Source organism: Caloenas nicobarica, chromosome 1 (genome assembly GCF_036013445.1).
Source record: "Caloenas nicobarica isolate bCalNic1 chromosome 1, bCalNic1.hap1, whole genome shotgun sequence".
In the NCBI taxonomy this organism is placed as follows: domain Eukaryota; kingdom Metazoa; phylum Chordata; class Aves; order Columbiformes; family Columbidae; genus Caloenas; species Caloenas nicobarica.
Window position 1 is genome coordinate 130,646,753 of NC_088245.1, and position 20,398 is coordinate 130,667,150.

Genomic DNA, 20,398 nt, shown 5'->3' on the forward strand with positions numbered 1-20,398 from the left:
CCCCCGGCGAGCCCTCCCCACGCCGGGCACCGGGGCTCCCCGGGCCACGTGTGCGAAGCTGCCCCGGAAGGCCGAAAGCGCGGGACAACCCCTCCCCACCCCACTGGGCCGGGTGCTCCCCGCCCCGCGGCTGGCGGGCCGGCGGCGGCCGCTCTCCTGCCCTTTATGGGGTTGGGGGCCGGGCCGGGCCGGACCCCCGCACCGCCCCCGCTACCTGCGGGCGGGGACGCGCGGGGGCGGGCGCTGGGGAAAGTTTGTCTCTGTGGTTGGCTGCGCCGCGCGGCGCGGCTGGTCGGGGCGGGCGGGCGGCTCCGTTGCGCTCGCAGGGCAGCGGGGAGGCGAGCGGCCGGCCGAAGAGCGCGCTGCCGCCGGTCTCCGGGCGAGCCGAGCGTGTGCAGCGGCGACTCCCCCTCGCGAAGGCAGAGGTACCCGCGCAGCCCTGCCAGCATGGGGCACCGCGGGGAGAGGGCGTTCTGCCTGTCTCTCCTCCTCCTTCTGCTGCTCGGTGAGCCCGGGGGGTGCGCGACCGGGGGCAGCGGGGAGGGCGGGCGGGCGGAGAGGCTGGGCCGGGCTCGGACACCTCGCCCGCAGGTAGCGAGGGAGAGCCAGGCCCACGGACGCGGGCCCCGCGGCGGGGAGGAAGCGCCCGCCGTGCCGTGCCCGCCTGAGGCGCGGCGGAGCTCAGCCGGGGCGCTGCCGCGCCGCCTGCCCGCCGGGTTGTGCCGTCCCCCGGCTGGCCGGGTCGTCGCCGCCTTCGCGCTCTCCCGGCCCGCCCGCGGGCGTTAACGGCCGGCGCAGACCTAACGGCTTCGCAGCCCCGCCGGCCCTCGCTGCTCCCTCTAAGGGCCGGGGCGCGGGTTGCTGCCGGGTGTCTCCCCGCAACTTTGAGGGGCTTCCTGAGAACAGGGTTGGGACTTGGGGGGTGCTGCTTGGCGTGGTTCCCCGGTGCGAGGGATTCGCACGGGCGGCCGTGCAGCCGTAGTTGCTCTTGCACGACCTGGTGCCTGGGCTGTGGCTGCTGTAAGGTGAGGGCAGTGAAATTTCACTTCGCGGAGCCTGAAGTGACTCGTGTCAGCGCCGAGGGGGGATCCTTCTCCTGCCCGTTCCGCGGGGGAGGCTGCGGGAAGGGGTCCCCACACCCCGCATGCCGGCAGCAGGAGCCCGGGCTGTCCGGGCGCACAGGTGCTCTGCAGAAGCGATACTTCTCCTGCGCCCTCCCCTCCTGGCTGTCGGGGTTTGCTGCTTCTGCCGTGAAGTTCTCCTGCCAAGACATAACAGATAATTGTGTAGGTGATGTTTTATGCCTTGTTCACGTAACTGTGTAACTGTCGTTTGCTTAGCATGTGGCGTTGTTCCTCGCCGGTGTCAATGACAGGCAGGCAGTGTGCAGAAATAAAGACTGTAGTAAGAACTACACAAAAGAGTGGGGGCTTGATTTTTTTTTGGTGTGGTTTTTTTTTTTCCCTTTTTTCTTTTTTTTTTTTTTTCTTCAACACTGGACTTGTAGCATTGTTGCTAGCAGTGTTACCGAAGTAGCAGTGAGTTTAACTAGAGAACAAGAAGATTGTTCAGGTAAGATAGTTATGTGTAGTATTATGTGTCAGCTCTTTGCTCTGTGCAGTACTTTAGGTGCTGGAGAGCAAGCGTGCCCCACAAATTGCTATATGCAGTTCTTGATTCAGGACACATGACTAATTGCAGGTAGTAAGTGGGAGCGTTTTCCAGATTTGGGGTGGAAGGAGTGAGTAACTAAACAGTGCCCCAACCCCATGCTGCAATGCTCTTCTTTAAACAAAACTCTATTTGCTGACTTAGTTTGTGCTTGTACTTTTGACGTTTCTATGACTAATTCTTTTTTTTAAAGTCTGCCAGAGCGCTTTCCTCATAGTTTGGCTGCTGAAGCTTTCATAGCCAGGTCTGTAAAGCAGGTAGTTACAGTTGAAAAGTCAGTTTCCTGAACCTGGGCTCGTCCCAGTCTCTTTCCTGAGGCTGCTTGCAGGCAGTGAGGCAATCGGGGCAGAGAGGTGTCTATCTACAAGTCAAGATCCTACCACACAAAGGTGTCTACTGTGCTTTCTCTTACTTGCAGCTGGAATGAGTCATCTTGTTAATCTTTACTGTATAAGCATTCTTCCAGCTGGGGAAACAGCGAAGAATTTGGGACAACACCTTTAGTGTTTTTATTTACAAACAGAAAGGGAATAAAATTTTTCAAGAGAGTGGTTTAGTAGGACAAGCAGAAAATCGGAATTCTCAGATATTCAAGATCATGAAGCAAAAACTAAAAAAATATTAAGGATGATGTGCAACAGGAAAGTTGTTTCCTTCTTAATTTTGGATCAAATACTGAGAAGAACTTAAAATGTTCATGAGTATATATCTGTCCACTGCTCATGGTATGGTTTGTCTGGATGTTCTGAGTTGTCTTTTGGGGATTTATTTCTTAATTGGAATGGTGCTATTAAAATTGAAACTTCTTTTGTATGCAGAAAAAACCACAAACAAACAAACAAAAACCCCTGAACTTTTCAGTCTTACTTGAGGTGTGGTTGTCTTCTGATACCATTACTTGGTAGCTTCTATGAGATATTCCAAATGTGAAAAGGTTGGGAAGGTGCTGTTCCTCTCGCTTTGGATGGGAAAATGTGCTTTGGTGAACATGTGTTTTCTAGCAGCTCTCTAACAGACATGTTGGAGCTTTTTGTTAACTAAGGTGCTGCAAGTGTTGAGGAATTCTTGTATAAGGAAGGTGGAGGGAAGGAGTTCAAGCATAGAAGAGTTCATCCCTTGCGTGTACTTACACTTGACTGTTTTGTTCAGATCTTTATGAAATAACCCAGCAAAAGGATATAAATAGCTGAAGTATTTGGCTGTGACAAATAATCATGTTTTCTCATCCTTTCTCCTGGATCCAGTATGGTTATAAACTGTTTGGTAAAGAGATTGTGGATCCTGAGATTAAGGCTTGATCTAGTCTCTTTTCTTCCTTCCTCTGATGTGGTTAGATCCTGAGAAGAGAGGGTGACATGAGGGCATTTTGCACTTCTATTGCCTGGTTTATATGTGATTTCATTCTGCAGTCAGTCTGCCTAATCGACCTGTGAAATGATCTGGAAACCAAAACATCCAAAAAACAAAACAGGTATCTGGTGGTTACCAAGGTTCACACTGTGAAGTAAACAGTAAGCCTTGCAGCTCCTGGATTTTTTTTTATTCCCCTGGTTCTTGTTTGAGATTGAAGATAAGAATTTCAGTGTATCTGAAAAAAGCTGTTCTTTGTTTAAGTGCTATGGGGCTTGAGGAGAGCAGGCACTCAGCAGATCCTGGGGGAAATCCATTGATGCTGGGTTTCCCAGAGATGGCCTTTTTCTTACTACCGTTTAGACCTGTGTGACACTCGCTGTCCGCTATGATGAAAGTCAGTTCCAGCATGCCAGATCCCCAGGAGCCTTGTGTATACATGAATAGGGTTGCTTCTTACAGCTCATATCTGAAATTCTTATTATTTCTTTTTCCCCAGAAGCTACAACAGTCATTTGAATCAGGGTTTAATTCCAGCTCTGCAATAGAAAGCTTTTGGTAATTAATATAAGTTATTGTGATCGTGAACTTCAAGGAAAAGTGTACTTTAATCTTTCCCTGCATTTGCAGCTAAAGTGAAAGCATTAGAAAATGGGAGAGCCTCAAGGTTTAGGGCAGGGAAGTGATGTAAGGATGATTGCCCACGGAGCGTCCAAGGTATGCTAGAGTGGAACGTGCTTCCTGTTCCCTTGCTGGTCCCTGCTTGCTGGCTGGTGAGCCCAGCGCTGATGCTGGTGGCCTTTGCCTGCCTGCTGTTGGAAGGAGGCAGGCTCAGATCCTCGCTTGGTACTCAGAAAAGGAGCTGACAGCTGGGCCTGCCTGTCTCTGTAGCTTTAGAGGTGGTCAAAAAGGCTCCCAAAGGGAAAATGCCGACGAGCCTGTCCTGGTCATAGCAGTTGCAAGACTGCTGTGATGGTAAAAGCACGTAGTTAAGTGTTGGAACTGGGTTGGTGAGGCACTGAAGGGCAGGTGCTGTTGCTGAGGAGGAAGCGCATTCCTTGTGGTTTTGCCATGCTGATGTATTTTGTTAGTGTGTAGGCTGTGGGAAGGTGTGGGAATCAAAGGGCGAGCAGTGTAGTGAGTTGTTTTTTTTCTTTACATCCTGTGTTCTTTTGGGCTGGCAAATGATAGCTTAGTCACCTTTTCTGGCTCTCTTGCGTCTTTGTATGTTCCTGTCCAAGGCTCCTTTTTAGGTAGCCTGGGTGCTTTTTTTGGGATTCTTTGACCTTGTCCTCCAGGTTTCTCGATTGCTACATTTCAACATAGCAACAGCTTGCTCTCTTTAGGTAGCCTCTGTTGTATTTGGCTCTAATCCCTGAACTGGGGTATAAACCTGCCTGAACAAGATTTGAGGCAAGCAGTAGGGGTCATTTAAAAATGCAGCCACATGCTCGATTAGAGGGAAATGTACTTAAGAAATAGTATGTATCCATCCGTCTAGCTATATAAACATTCAGGAACATTTGAGATTTCAGCCTTCACATCTAATAAATGTATGGGTTGATTTGGTTTCGTGTGTGTGTTGGCTTTTCTTTTTCGTTCATTCTCTCCATTCTCCATAATTCTTGTCAAACAGATGTGTATATTTTCTTAGTAGAGAAATGGTTACATATCTCGATAAGATACTTAGAGAGAGTTAACATTTCAGTTGTCTGGTTTTATACGCTTTGCACTGATATATTTTTTGGGGGTGGAGTTCTCTGTTTTAGGAGGAAGGGAAATGGACACATCATCTGAAAATGTGAATTCTTTCAGATTATGTGTAGAAATCAATCCCTTGAAAGTTAAGTTGGAAAGAACTTGAAGAAAATATTACTAAGATGAATTAGGTCAAAATAGGGGTTGTATCAGTGTCTACCAAGGTCTCTAGTAGTTTCAAAAGAAAGATTTTTTAGGTGGACTATAAACTAAGAATCTACATCATAATGCAAAGAAAATTATCCTTATAATACTTTGCCTTTGACTTTTATTGGAGTTGTTGCAGTTACTTCCTAGGCCTCTGCTAGATGTCCTGCTTTCTTAGGAGATCTGCAGTAGTAAGTGATAAAATCTGTTTTCCAGAGACATCTAAGGCAAAATTGTCCAGGGATACCAATGTTTCAATATCTCTCCAAGAATGTTTCCTGCATGACCTTTGTCCATAACCTGGACAAGGTGCCCTGAAACTGGATCTAATAAGACAGAGACTGTAACATGAGTAGGTTTTGTCTGAGTTGTTAGTGTATCCTGCCCTAAAGAAGGAATGAGCTTGTATCAGTGCGATACTCAGTTCTCCATTTGCCCATTTTTTCTGTCAGTTGATTCTTTAGAAAACCTCAAATTGTAGCTTTCTTCCAAGGCTTGAATACCTGCTGGGAAGGGCTTTAAAAATAATGAGAAACTTTTAATATACCTTATGTGATACGTTTTGCAAAGGGCAAAGGTATAAAATCAGTTTAAGACTATACTGCTTTTGGAATAAGATGATCTGAAAAATAGCTGATCGGATACCAAAATAATGTCTTCCCTGATCATCAGCATATTTTAAATAAGAAGCAGGACAGAAGTTATGAACCTTTTGAAAGTTTTAGTTTTTTGAGTTTTGTGTCAGAAACTGGCTTATTTGTTTGCATATAAGCTTTCATAATTGTAAAGCGTAACTGATTTCTTCTAACCGAAGTCTGAGACAGAAAAAAGGATGTGTGTGTTGTGGGTTGTGTGGTTTTGGTTTTTTTTTCCTCCCTCCTCTGAAGTTGGAAAAAGTTTCAAAACTGGGTTTCCAGTGGAAACCATTGTCAAATTTATGGCATTCTAAGTTTAAAGTGAGGTAGAACCAGTGTTGCTAAATGCCTTTGAGTCTTGTAAAGTTATAAAGCAGTATGGTAATGCTGGTAGATGTGAGTGGATGTAATTGCTGTGGGGACTGCGTGAAACTTGTGGTAGAGTGTTGCAGTGGGTGCTCCTTTTCATTACTCCAGATGAGGCAAGTTGCAGGCAAAGTCTTATGTGACAGGGTCTGAAGAAGCAGCCTGGAGAACAACATATTTTGTATGCAGCAGTGGCAAAGCACTGCTGCAGAAATATGAAGAATTGCTGAAGCAAGCTGAAGTATTTGACTAGTGATAATCTCTGTGGCCAGATGGAATTTACATGGATGCCCTAAAGCAGGGGTGTCGAACTCATTTTCACAGGGGGCAAAATCCGCCTCACAGTTGCCTTCAAAGGGCCGAATGCAATTTTAGGACTGTTTAAATGTAACTACTTCTACATTTATACAGTCCTAAAATTACATTGGGCCCTTTGAAGGTAACTGCGAGGCTGGTGTGGCCCCTGATGAAAATGAGTTTGACACCCCTGCTCTAAAGGATCTGAACTGTTAGCTGAGCTGTGGCAAGAATAGGTGACTAAGAGAGTGAGTCCTGGACAGGATTTCCTTTAAAAAAGGATCTGAGGATGGTTTTTGGAATTAATTAACTTGTGAACTTCAGGAATGAGAACTAATTAAGACTGGAGCTCCTAGGCAAGCTGTCACAGCTGCTGATAGGCAGGGCTGCCAGCAATGCCTGTAGTATATCTGCATGGTACTTTTTGTTATGAGGGCTATATCTTAAATTGTTTATTATTCTGCAAGACTTCAGGCATTCATGCTGAAATTTTTCTAGGCTGGGTATCTACCGTAGGTTGACCTTTTTTTCCTAGGGAATACATTTCCACTTCCCCCTTCCGCCCCCAAGCTCCATTATTTCCAAATGTTACACTTCAGGAGGGAGTAGAGAGAAACAGCTTTTCGGTTTTTTGCCTTTTTTTTTTTGCCTTTTTTTTAATTCTTGCGTGTTCTGGCCAAATCTCCCTCCTTACTCTTAAACAAATAATAATCTAAACTGAGAAGTTCTAGCACTTCCATGCTTTAGAGGAAGAGCTAGAAATTTGGCTGGAGAGTTAACTTTGCATCAAGAATGTGGCTTTTGCTGTTCTTAGGAAAAATCTCCAAATTTGGCCACATCATAAGACTTGGAAGAGCATCAGTTTGTAAATGCTTGGTAGGGAATTAGTGTCAGGTCCCTAGAGAAAACAGTGTGTCTTTGCTTTTAAGGTGTCAAAGGCTTATAGCTGGAATTGGGGGCAGAGAAGTGGAAAAATGGAAGCTTCCTTTTTTATTCTGGTTTCAGACTTCTGTAAATGTGTTGTAAAGTCTTTTTTAATTTTTTTTTTCTTCCTCTCTCTCCCGCTTCTGCCAAATTGGCCAATGCTGGAGCAACTTGCTTGTCTATGTGGATCACTGATCATATCTGCTGTGAGAGTCTGCTGCTTGTAGCACACAAAGTGTATAAATCATATTTCTTATATGTGGCTTTTAAAAAAATCAATGTAAACTTTATGTGCGGTTTTTAACTTTTGTTCTTTGGCTTCAGTTCTTTGCTTGGGCTTTTTCCCAGGTGTCCCCCATTGTCCCATACTTCATGCTGGTTGTAAAATAACCCCTGCTGCTACAGTTGCTCTCAAAAAAAACCCCACCAAACAAACGAAAAAACCCCTTTGTACTCTTTCTGTTTAACAGGCTTGATTAGTCTGGACTTGCCTTTCTGCTGACTTTCTTTAAGATGTGGTTTAGTTATGCTGCTTAGGGCTTGCTTCATGGCTGTAATTTGCATGCTTTCATGCTTTTTGAGTCACTTTTTTTTTTTGTCATATCAGTAGCCATTAAAAATAGTGGAACCGTTACTGGGGCTCGTGTTGGTTAGCAAGAGTCCAGTTCTGACAAAAGCTAGCTCTTAGGTTTGCCACTCTTAAAAAGAATAATTGCCAATATAAAGGACTTTACTTCCTTACATGTTCCACTGTCAGCTCCAACTGCAGAAATTTAGCATCGTGTTTCAGTGGGTCTTTGATGCAATGTGGCTGTGGGGAATCTTTGAGCAGGCTGTAACGTCATTGTTCTCCTACACGCATTAAAATTTTTGTTGCAAGAGAGGCATCCGCAGGGACCTCTGCCAGCTTCTTATTGATGTGTTCGGTTTCATCTATTGACACACTAGCCTTCATTATTACACAGTGAATCCTGTGGCAGTGGAATTTGCTATTAAATCTGCCCTGCAAAAGAGAGTTGGCAGGAGCTGCTTTAAAAGCAGCCTGACCCCTGCGTTTGCAAAGAATAGCTTCTAAATACAAAACAGATGCTGAACTAATAGAGGATGCTTCCTAAATTTTCAGGGTACCAGCTGTAATAATTTTGAGAAAAATTCATAGTTCACATAATTTGTGAATAACCATTTAAGTTTCAATACCCTTTTTTTCCAGAAATGTATGTCTAATCAGTACATGTATTCATTTGTGCTTGAATACTGCCAGTAATGCTGAGGTGAAAATAGGCAATTATTTGTTAATGGAAACTGTTAGGATAAGCAGCGAAGTGTTAGTCTTTCCGTCTGTGCTCTAATTCTCTTCTGAGTGGGAGAGGTGATGCATCTTCTTTCGCCTTTTACCATTCCACAAACTATTTTGTGCTTTCAGAGCACCACCCGTAATATTTACCCAGATGTTACAACCTTCACCATCTCCCAAAAGAAGCATTATGTTCTCTAGAAGCCCAGTTACATACTGTGTATTGGGAGGTGATGTCAGTGGATGGAATTTGTCTATGTAAAGAGCTTTTATGTTGTATGTAGAGCATGCTTGTTCATATGGAGACTTAAATTAACGTGGGGTAGTAAGTATTGCATCAACCTTGTTTCCCTTTGATCTCAGGGTTTGGTTCTAGACAAGGCATGCTGTACCTTTTGCCTTAGAGAGTTTTAAGTGCTTGGAGCAGTCTTCATTAGTGAGAAAATAAAGAGCATGACAGCTTCCCGGAGACAAAATTGCTCTGTGATTGTCTAGAGGTGGGAGGTAGCAAGGTAAGCCTGAGTCTTTAGTGTCTGTCACAAAGCAGGGCTGAATGGACACTAAAGCTATTGACTAAGCCCTGGTTGCTGGCAGCTGTATTGATAGGCACCTGTCAATATTTGCAAAGCTGTTGACATCCCTATGTTTGTGGGTTTGTTTACTTAGTTTAAAAAAAAAAAAAAGGTTCAGAAAATAGCATATATAGCCAGGAGTCAATGGGCACAGAAGTGTGGTTGTTACTAGAAATTAGAGGTGGGGAAAGGAAGGTGAGGAGAGAGTACTGGAGCAGGACACATTTCCCAGAGAGAAAGAGAAGTGAGGGAAGAGCTTGCTTAAAATGGAAGAATGAGTTAAAGGTGTGTCTGTGTGAGATGGTGGTGTTGGGGCAGTTATCACCAAAAAAACCAGCCTTGGTAAAAACCACAAGTTTCTCAAAGCTCTGTGATCAAATCTAGAAGTACCCTAGTTTTCTAAGCAAAGTTTTCTGCTCACCACTGGCAGGTAGATGGAATATCTAATTGTAGACTCCTGCAGAGTTTAAAACAAGACTGATTTGTGATGTGTGTGGCTGCAGGGTATGCTGTGGCATCTGAATTGATGCTGCTGTCTGCCTTTTGAGTCTGAAAGGGAGGGGTAAGACAGAGGCTGCAGTACCGTGAACAGCGTTACTGGGTGGGGATGTCCTTCTGAAATAGCAAAAGAACAAGTGAGACTTCAGCTGGTACCGTTGTTCCTGCTCATGACCAGAGGGTGCAGGGAGTGTGCCAGTTCCAGACTTTGCCTGATAAAAACCTATAAGGATCAATGGACATAGGCCAAAGCTACTTAGAAAGGAGCTGTTAAAGGTGATCTAAAGTATTTCTCACTGATCCTTCTCTTGGTGTGAGCAGTCAGCTTTTGGTTTGTATGCATATAGAGAGATGATTTTTTTTTTCCCCCTCTCTGAAGCTGTAGAGACACCTCTTTGTGCATCTGGGCAAAGGCAAGTGACTTGCAGATGGATGCAGGGCAGATGCACTAGGCACTTCTGTACAAAGACTTGTAAGGTGGTCCTTCCCTTTTTTTAACATTTCCTGCCCAGAATAAGAAACTAGTCCTCTCACAGTGATTTTATGGACGATATGTATGCCGTCAAAGTAACTTGGTGGCTTCTCTTTCTTCTGTATTTCTTTTTTTTGGCACTTCCGGTATTGGTGCATGTGAGTTTGGCCAAAGTCCAGTGTGAATACTATTTTCACATGAGTGATGCTTTGGGGTCAGCAGTAATTCTCCAGTGTCAGAGTTGCGTTGTTGCTGTAGGATCTTGCCTGCAGTCCAAAGCGGGACTTTCGTCAAGTGACTGTCATATGTACACAAACGTTTCTTGGAATTAAAGCCCCGCAACTGAGGTTTCCACCTCAAAGGAGGCTGCTAACATGGGACATCTTGTGATACCACTTGGGCTGAAACAATGTGTTTGAGGTAGGTGTTTGCTGGGGAGATGATCAGTCACGGAGCTACAAGGTGAGCCTGGAAGAAGAGTGGGCTGTGCTTGGGGGTGGGAAGATGTTTGGAGGTTTTGGCAGGGAGGAGGCAAGGGCACAAGGTGCAGATTCTATGAATGGCATAGTGATGAAGAGCGTTTACATTCACGCTGATGACTATTTAATCTTGGCCTAGTAGCGTAAGATCTTTTTTGACCTCGGGCACACAGGAGGGGGAGTAAAAAAAAAATGGTGCCTTGAGGTACCTGGGTGTGAGGAGAGGGGGCAATGGTCTCATAGAAGATCTAGCAATGACAAATGCAGAACTTCCTTAGGACCATTTTCTTTGGAGCTGTGTGCATTAAATGTATTGAAGGCCTGTTGAGAAGACTGATTTAGGTTAGGTATTCTTTTACCCCTACCTCCTTGCTTAGCTGTCAAACTCACGTTGACACGATTAATGTGATGGACAGCTTTGGGCTTGAAGCTTTGTACTGATTGTCAGAGGACAAAGAGACCTGATTTAAGGGCTCATGTTGTGAACTGGTGGTGGAGGATAGCTGGTCTCAGGGAGTTTGGTAGCGTGAAGCCAGAGCTTTCTGCTTTGCGTGTGTGCATATGAATCCAGCCTTGTGCCTACCTTTCTGCTGGTCTCGTGTAAAATGAGTTACTGGTTTTACTTCAGTTGAGTGAATGTATGTCACTGGCATGAGCAAAATAGCAGGCAGGTACTGGGTGGTGTTCTAGTCAACAAGGTTGCTCCCTGAAAAAGGCTGAGTGAACTCAGTACCCAATTTCTGATACAGAACAGCCAGATGCGGATCACCTGTGGCTCGCACATGGAGGACATCAAGGGGACAGCCTTGTTTGCCCTGTTCTTGACTGTTTTGTTTACATGGCTGAGTGAAGAACTTTGGCCTTTGAAGTTATTCGAGTACTTCTCAGTACTATTTAACATCACCACTTTCCTCTGCACCTCCCCATCAATTGTTGTTTTTACACGCATTATAAATTTGAAAGGCTCGTGAATTGGTGATTGCTTTCAATACATACAGCCACAGAGATATTTAACTTGTGGTAATTAATGCCTACCTTTAAGACCTCCGCATAGTCCTGGATGTATGCCACTAGATGATGACTGGAAATATCCTGGTGATTGTTCCTGTCTGTTTAGCAAAACTCTCAGAATCCTCACAGGCAATTGCATGTACCCACTGTCTTGCAATTTGATGTAAAATTTGCTCCTGAGTATTATATTTACCCTGTTTTAAACAGATCTCTAGTACTTCCTCAGAGGCAGTAGCATGTATGGGTTAGTCATGCTGGATTTGGACACTTACTCTCTAAAGAAGTGTAAAATGGAGCAAGTATGGCTAACTGTGTTCTTGTTCTGCTGTGGCATTCTTTGGAGATGGCAGGTTCATACACTGAGTGTAGCTTGGACGGCTGGTGGGAGCTTGCAAGGATCTGCGGCTCTGCTTTGGTAGCCTCTGCCGCAGGGACCTAAGACTGTCTCCTAACTAGCCTGCCTGTACTGAGGTGGCTCTCCTTTGTCTTGAAAAAGATGGCATGCATGCTTTGCGTGGAAATAGATAAAAGGCAGAGAATATCTCCTGGGGAATGTGAATAGCACTCATTTATACAGAATTCTGCTTATCTGGTGGTATATATTGTTGGCATTTTTAGAAGAGTGGAATCTCTCTGTTGCTCTCTTTCAGAACATCTGTTTCTGTGCATGAAGTAATCTCTTGCCTGCCTTTTTTCCTCTGTTTGAATCCACTTGTACCTAAATAGTCTCCTCTGCAGCATCAGAAGTATGAATGCCAGCAAGGATTTTTGTCAGGTCATCTTGGATGTTTTGCTCTGCATGGAAGTCACTATGCGTAGAAGCACTGGAGTGTGTACTGCTGATAGGGCAGGACCATGAGAGGCTGTGGGACTTGAGCTGAGTTTAAGCTTGTTGATGCAGGATGATAGCAAAGGTAATACTGTGCGTGTGAAAATTTACAGAGATTCCTCACTGAATCTGTCTCAGAAGATGGACCTTTATGCCGTCTCTTCTGGCTGTATCAGCTGGACTGATGAAAGATTTCTAAAGAACATTGCCTTAGTCCACTGTGGTTACGTAAATACTGCTACTAGATTATACAGTTATTCCTGGAGTTTAAAATGAAGTAAGATTCATTTAAAAATGAAATTAAATAGTTGGGAGAACATTCTTTGAATTTATGGTGATGGTCTATAGAAATTCCACTGTCCATTTCTGGATCCTACCTCCCCTCAGCATCATCTAATGCTCAGATTGTTGTACAAGATTTTTAGTGTTGAGACAAACTAATTGGAATGAGTTAGTGTTTCCTTTCCATGTCCTTTGACATTTCTGGTGTTTAAGGAGGAAACGGGGACAAACATTTGAGTGACATCCAGGCTTAGTAAGAGCTTGTGAAGTTAGGCTGAGGAAGTCTGTCCTTTTTTCTTCCCTTTTACAGACAGAAGTTAAGGAGACTCATTTTAAACTTTTGCTGCGGGATGTTTCTGGTAACTCCAGTACTACCTCGTGGTCTTAGTCTGGCTTTGATGTCTCCAATTCAACATGCAACTGTGGTGCATTTCCACAAAAATATATAAATGCTGAAACAGTCCACAGTAGTGACTTCCAGTGTCAAGGTTCAAGGATGCAGCTTTTACCTCTGCTGTTGTTTCAGGCTTTCTGCAGATAACTTACAGCCTTGGCTTACAATAGATCTATTTGGGTGGGTTTCACTCAAAGTTTCGGCTAAGCAGTATATAAATATGTATCCTTCCTGTAGAAAGCAGGGTTCTGATTATAATCTCAACTGAGTTCTGCTGCTTAACATATGATTGTTTCAGTGCTAACCAGTTGACTGACCATGCCTGTGACTCTTCCCTAGCAGTCAGCTATGCCCATACCCTTTTTTAAAGCGCTTATCAGCTATGAATAAGAAGTTTTTTTGATTTACAGCATCATGCCTGAGAGCTTCCTTTTACCAGAGATTTTGTAATCTGAACAATGTGATGCAAGTACAGCTTTATTAGAATTGTAAACCCCCATAATGATTAGAAGGGAAGAATATGTGTGCCAAGTGGATTAATGAAGATGGTTCTTTTCATCAGTAGAGAGTTTTTTTTCTATAGGATCTCAGAGAATTCTAGGAGATCTCACTGATTGTACTGAGCAGCTGTGGGTGATGGACAGGTAGGGAATTTCTTTCATTGAACTGCTAATAGATGAAAGTACAGTAGTGTGAACAGGGGAAGCAAAAATACAAATACCTTCAACAAAACTGCCCAGGGAAGATAATTACTCAAGTGTTAAACTGATTTAATTTTTTAAAAAAAACACCAGTTCTCTTTGGCAAAGAGGCTCTCCTTTTATGATAAAGGCAAAGAGTGCTTCTTTTCAATCTAGGGACAGACTAGACTTCTGTACTTTAAGACTTCCTAGCAATCCCTTATCCAAGGCTTATTTATTCCTTGTGAAAGGGACAAAGATCTTGAAATAATCTGTGTTTTGTCTGGGGAAAGGCAAAACCTGATCTATTTCTGTGCTTTGTATCCTGCATTTTGACTCTTCATAGGCTTAGGCTATAAAACTACAAACAGTGGAGGCATTTGTAGGCTGCTCTTGCATTGCATTACGGCGGGTGCTCTTCTGCTTGAATTCTTTGAAATGTCTTAATTTGATGTTGTGGATTGTAACTGGTTTAAGCTCCTGGGAAATGCTCTTTAGATCATTAATCTCTGAAAACCTGTTCTTATTTCTGAAAACTAAAGTGGGGAGGCAGAGGGCGAGGTGAGAGGAAAGTTATGTAGTTAACTAGAGCTCTGTAAATGCTGTATGTACCATCCTCTATTTAAGTCTTCACTCACAGCAGAAATGCTTTCTAGGTACTTTGTTACTTTCTTATAACAGTAAAAATACTGATTGCTCTCTAATAATAAGTAAACATTGTTATAGGATAGTGCTGTTAACATGATTTATGACTACCATACCAAGAAGAGAGCTAAAGCCAGTTGATTTGGTGATATAGTAAAATAAAAAGTGAGCAGGGAGTATAAATAATACTTTGAAACTTTGAAGTACAAATTTATAAACAATGAAGAAATTAAAAGGGGAAAAGTTTTGTTGTATTTATGTATGAAGGGCTTTTCAGTTTTTCTTATGGTTCTTAAATTGTGATGTATTGCTGACATTGGAGGTGACTAGATGCACAGCTGGGAGGAGGATAGTTTATTTTGAAACCATCCATTGAAAAGTCTGACTACATGTGTACTGCATCTCTGAGTCTTAATGAAGGCATAAGACTTTTTTTTTGCCCACTGAGGGTTAGATGTAACACTGACTTTTTTCAAGGAATGTTATCTTTTCAGATGTTATCATGAACATGAGAGCAAGGGGAATGTTCCGATATCGCACAGCATCCAGTGCCTTTCTTGCTTATTGGTTTTTTTGTTAATATTTGTGAGATCAGGCTTTCAGTTCAGGTTTTTTTCAGCCTGAGTTCAATGTCTAAGTGCCAAATGAACACCTCTTGGGCATAGGTTGGTGTGGTACAAATGTATTTCACAGTTCTGTTTTATTTCACAGTTCTGTTTTCTTCCTGGTTTCTTATGAATGCATCCACATGTTGTGTTTGCATTCTGAAGGATATCTCAGTTAATATGATCTCTGGTGCTAAGGCTGGGTGAATATGTCTCCTTGATATGGCTTCCAGGATATGTTCTGATAAGGGCATCAGGGCTTGCTCTGCACATTGGAGAGCGATATTTCGTGCTCCGGCTTTCTGGGCCTAATTAGAAGTACCTTTGGGGCATATTAGCTCTCCCTGTGCATTAAGAACATCCCCTTTGCTACTTGAGGGGCATTTGCCCTCAAGTGAAGGGGGCAGTTCAGGAAGACATCTGTTACCTAGAAATCTCAAAGGTGCTTAAAAGTTACTATTAAGAATATTCTCTTGCATTTTAAAAGTGTGAACTGCTAATTCTAGTGTCTGTGGCCAAATCCATCTACAGCTTTCCAGGTGAATTTTGACACCCTTGACTTTCTGAATTGGGTATGTACTTTCAATTTCTGTTCTTACGCTGTTCTATATTGTATGCTGATAGACAGCTGCTGTGTTTGCACCAGACATAATTTCTTTTCAGTTGATGTTAAAATTGTTTCCTTGGATTAATACAGTGGCTGGTAGAAACTTCTGAGACTTAGTCTGCAATAGCTTTTGCAATGGGTATTTGGAACTTGCAATGTTGTCTTTGGTTCTTATGCTACATACCTGTACCAGCTCAGGATCCAGAAAATGGCTGGAGTGCTCTCTGTTGAGATGAAGTTTGGCTGTAGAGTCTTTTATTCTATTGAACAATGTACTGTGGGACATAACTGTTCTTCCCAACATAGCAAAATGTGAGGCTGCCTGCGGTGAATACAGTTTGCTGTCTGTTTCAATGTAAGCTGATTTTAAGTGTTAGTTACTGAATTACTTCAGGATATCCAAGTTTCACCCAAATATTAATAGCTACTTATTTTGTATGTAGGTTGTCTTATTAAATAGTGTAACCTAGAACAGCTCTGCAAGGAGTCTGGAGCAGAAAAGAAACAATTAAGTGTTTTCCCTTTGGGCATCTTTCAAAAACTGTATTCTCCTCCTCCTGCCATTTTAATGTTATGTTGGTTCTCTACCCACTTGTCTTTCTTGTTTCATGCTCAAAAGGGCTCACTCTCTTCTGATTTTGAAGAGTTACTTGAAAATTCTGTGTTCTTTCCTTCCTTTTTTTTGTGTGTCTTCTCACTGCTGGGCACAGCCTAGTCACCAGCCTGGGTGCCACTGAGGAGCAGCAGTGGTAAAAGGTGTTTCCTCCAAGCTCCTGCTTCCTAATGCTGCAGAAAGAGAGGGAAGGCTGACGCTAAAGATTCATTGAGCCTCATGTCTTGTCTCTGGCAGTGCCTAGTGAAGAGTGAGCACATCCTCTTACTATCCTAGTGTATTGTCTCATGACCATCTGTAGCTTGGAGACTTCCTAAGTTAGAACTTGCAGTCTCATGTTTAACCTTAGATGTTTCCTCCAAAGTCTGCTGGCTCATAGGTGTTGCATTTGGCACCTCTGAAGTTTCATTTTCTGAAGTGTTCTGGGTGATGGTGCATACTAGCTCATCTCTGACTGTGTTAACTTTGCCTCTCTCTTTTATCACCTGTGGTGTTGACCTTCCTATGACCTGTCCCATGACAGTGACACCAGCAAAGTAAATACTTCTGGGATACATTTCTTGAAAATAGGAATAACAGGAAACATTTAAAGATGTGTATTTAGGCATGCTTATCTGAAAATTAGTAGGTAATGGCTGAATGCCAAACTTTACTATGACTCCAAGCAGTAATATGTTGTGATGTAGTCTTTTGTTACATGGATACGCGTGGGTTTTCTCAAATGTCTGAGGGCATAAAATTCTCCCCAAAAGCTTAAATGTGTGTGACGTTCTGTAGTGCTGTGTGTTACTGTGCATACCAGGGAGCCTATTCAGTATTGGTTGGAGAGGTAAGAGTAGGTACTACTGCAAATGCTGCAAGTTAATCAAAACAGGTAACAGTGAAAACTTGCTGGTGTATAACCTAAAGCGAGAGAAGGCTTTGAATTTGTGATGGGGAACATGAGAATGCTGGACTTCTTTAGCGAGGTATTGAATTGATGAACCTTGCTATTATGCTACTGGAGATAAAATAGCTGCACTGAATACAGGGCAAGGTTTTTGGAGGTGATGGAAGGCTTGAGGCTGTAAGCCTGAAACTTGACAAAGAGACTTGGTTTCCCAGAATGTTAATACTCAGGGTTTTTTTGAAAATGGAACCTCTTCATTTCTTGAACTATCTAACTTTGGTCACAAAGACTGGAGTGGTTCTTTTTTTCCTGATTGCTTTAGAAGGTGCAAGTACAGAGGAGTTTGTTTCTCTCCAGGACTGGGGTAGTTGGGAGTGGAGTTGTGCAAGGTGCCTCTCTTGCATGAGGTAGTTCAGCTCTCTGCTGGTTTCTGAATCTCTCGCGTGTTGCCTACATGCATATACCTGCCCACCTGTTCCAGAAAGTCTCTTCTTTTTGTCCAGTAAAATTAATCTTCCAGTAAATTAAACAGCAGCCACATATACTACCATTTGCTTTCATGTGTGAGAACAGCTTTCTAGAGGTTTAATTCAGAGGCGTGGACTGCTAATTACACAGCTTATTTGCCTTCAAGCTCTCAGAGGCAGTGAATGCCAGCACATTTTTGACTCTTGCATGCTTTTTTGAAAATTTGGACTGTTAAATTTGTTGGGCAGGGATAAGGAACACTGCAAAGTGTAGGTGGATTTCATATCCTAGCCATACGTTTGTTCGTGGTGTCGCTCACATTTGTGATTTAGGGAAGAGTTCCCATTTCTGCACTGAGGTTCAAGTTAAATGCGAACAGCCTTTTAAGTGTCCTTTAGGAGCATGCAGGCTGCATCTTCGTTACCGTTTTAGTTGGGGCGAGGATTGAATTTCTGAGGTGAATCTCCTCACTGTCCCACTTTCTGCATGTTGCTTTTCACAGGGAAGCAATCTTGAGTGTGCAATTAGGATTCCTTTGGATGTAACTGAACCAGAAGTGTCACTCTAGGAGCGTATTGGGTGTTTGGCCTCTGACACCAAACCTGGTCCAATGCAAACCTCCAAACATGCATTGTGTGATTCGTGGGGTCTCAGCACAGACTGCCCCCTCCAGCCTTTTCTCCTTTTGGACTGTGCCAGCTGCTAAAGTGGACAGTTGTGGTAGTCTTACATTTCTATGTGATGAGGGATAAGGTTTTTTGCTTTTTAAATATTAGAGAAGTAAATAAGCAGGCTGTCTTGAGTTCCATCTACCGATCTAATACCTGATCCTCAATTTTCAGGAGTCTTAATGCAACCAACCAGATTGATTTGCATGTTGTTGGTGAAGCTTTTTCCTGTGTTTCCAGGACTGCCTGTTTTGGTATTTCTTTCTTTCAAATAATGAAGAGTGTTATGGCATGCCCGTTTTTAAAGACAGTTGTTTTGCAGACCCGTGTGGGGGTAATTTTATTTAGCGGTCTGCATAGAGGTTACACAGACCCTCTTGAAGACCTTGACCAGAATCCCTGTGTGCCTTCTAGGTATTGTTTTATATCCCTGACCTCTCATGTTTTTCTTATCCGGACCTCTTTCCTCCTCTTGCCCCTTCTGAACCACTGACCCCCTCTTTGCAAGAGGCAAACAATACTGTAATGAAAAATGTCTCTTGCTGAAAGAAGGGTAATTTCATGTGTCCACTTTTTTTATGCAAGAGGCCAGACTAGCTGCCTTTTCTGGGGCAAGAGAGTTTCTCATAGTCAGTGCCCCAGCAAATAATAAGCTCAGCAGCAACAAGTATGTAAATACCTTGCAGTCCTGTTCTCAATTGCAGATTTAGTTATGTAAATCTTGTATTAAAGGAGGAAGAGCCCTGATGTCTTTTAAATCATCTGTGTGTGCACACATGCATACAATTCCTTCTTGTCTAGGAGAAAAATATCTGTGCTCCTAACATGCAGGCTGCATAGAGATTAGCATACTAAACAGTATTGCACTGCATGACCTGAAATTTGCTTTCGAGTGCTAATTGGATCTATGGGCTTTGAGAGAAGGGATTGGAAAACATTGGTCTCTGGTTTTCCAGGTTGCAGACAGCAGTATGGATATGGTGGTGGTGTAGGTGCCCCAATGAAGTCTTCGGGGTGGTTTCTGAGCTACGGGGGCACCAGTCGATAGAGCACAAGCTGTGTCTTCTTTGCATTTGCTTATGTCTTCTTTTCCTAGCTCTACATATCGTACTGTTCTCATCTTTACGTAAAGAAACAGTGTGATACAATGAAATGAGCACTAAGCCTGAAACCAGGAATGCCTGTAACCTGTTCACAACTGCTTCTGTTCTACTGCATGAGTTTAGACTGGTCGGTTAATCTGTCCAAGTACATCTGCAGCGAAAGAGCTGGCAATAGCTATGCTACTGCACTTAACGTGCGTGTACCGCTGAGGCACAGGCACTCTTTCCCATGCCGTAACACCAATGCTGTGTGCATCTGTTGTTGGCATTTTTAATGTGGCTGCTTTCTTGGAGATTATTTATGGTGAAGATGGGACTGTTAGATAATTAAATTACAGATGAAAAGGATTAGTCCATAATCACTAAGATCCATTCCTCCATTGGCACCTATGGCTGCAAATCATTTGTGAAGCGTGGAGCCAGGGTGGGCCAGTGCCATATGCTGCCCTGTTCAGCAGTTCCAGCAGCCTTGCTGCCCGGCCACCTCCTTCCATCACCTCTCACAACAGCAGATGCAAACAGAGCAAAGCTGCCCTTCAGGATCCCAACCAGAGAGTCTGCGAGCCGCGTGTGTGTGTTGGGTTGTTTTGTGTTGTGACTTTTCTAATTGGGCTTTGCTCTGTTACTGGTGTTGCCAAAGCCACTGTGATGCCTTTTCTTATTCAGTGGAAAGTTTGTTGGGAAAGTAGTCTCTATATACTGAGATTTGAAATGATCCTCAAAAATAATTTTTGGGGAAGTGGAGGTTAAGTTTAATAATATCTGGATTATGAAAGCATGTGGCTTTTTTAGTGTCATTTTCTAATCGCCTTTAGATTTAACTTGGCTTTAGACAGGACTTTGTCTGGTATGGATGGGGTTTTGGGTTAAATTGCAGTGGATGAGTGCCACCAAATTTAAGCAGTAAGAACACCCCCAAAAACGCACCACCGACAAAAAAAAAACCCTCAAAGCCCCTCTCAAACCCAAACACCAAAAACAAAAAACACAAACAAAAAAGCCCTTCAACCCCCAAAAAAATCCTCACCAAAAAACCCCAAAACAAACAACCAAAAACACAAACAAAAAAAAAACGAAGAAAAAACCCACAAACCAACAAACATCCAAAGAACCAACACCACACACACACACAACCCCAAAC

The 20,398-nt window shown here is 43.3% G+C and overlaps 1 protein-coding gene across 1 annotated transcript in view; it reads left to right on the forward strand.

Moving 5' to 3' along the window:
* Positions 1 to 358: 358 nt before the first annotated feature.
* PTGFRN (prostaglandin F2 receptor inhibitor) overlaps positions 359 to 20,398 on the forward strand; it is a 69,474-nt gene continuing 49,434 nt past the window's right edge. Inside the window, exon 1 of the mRNA XM_065658561.1 lies at positions 359 to 505. Coding sequence (XP_065514633.1) covers positions 448 to 505 — 58 coding nt within the window. The 5' untranslated portion in view covers positions 359 to 447. The remainder of the gene's footprint in view (positions 506 to 20,398) is intronic.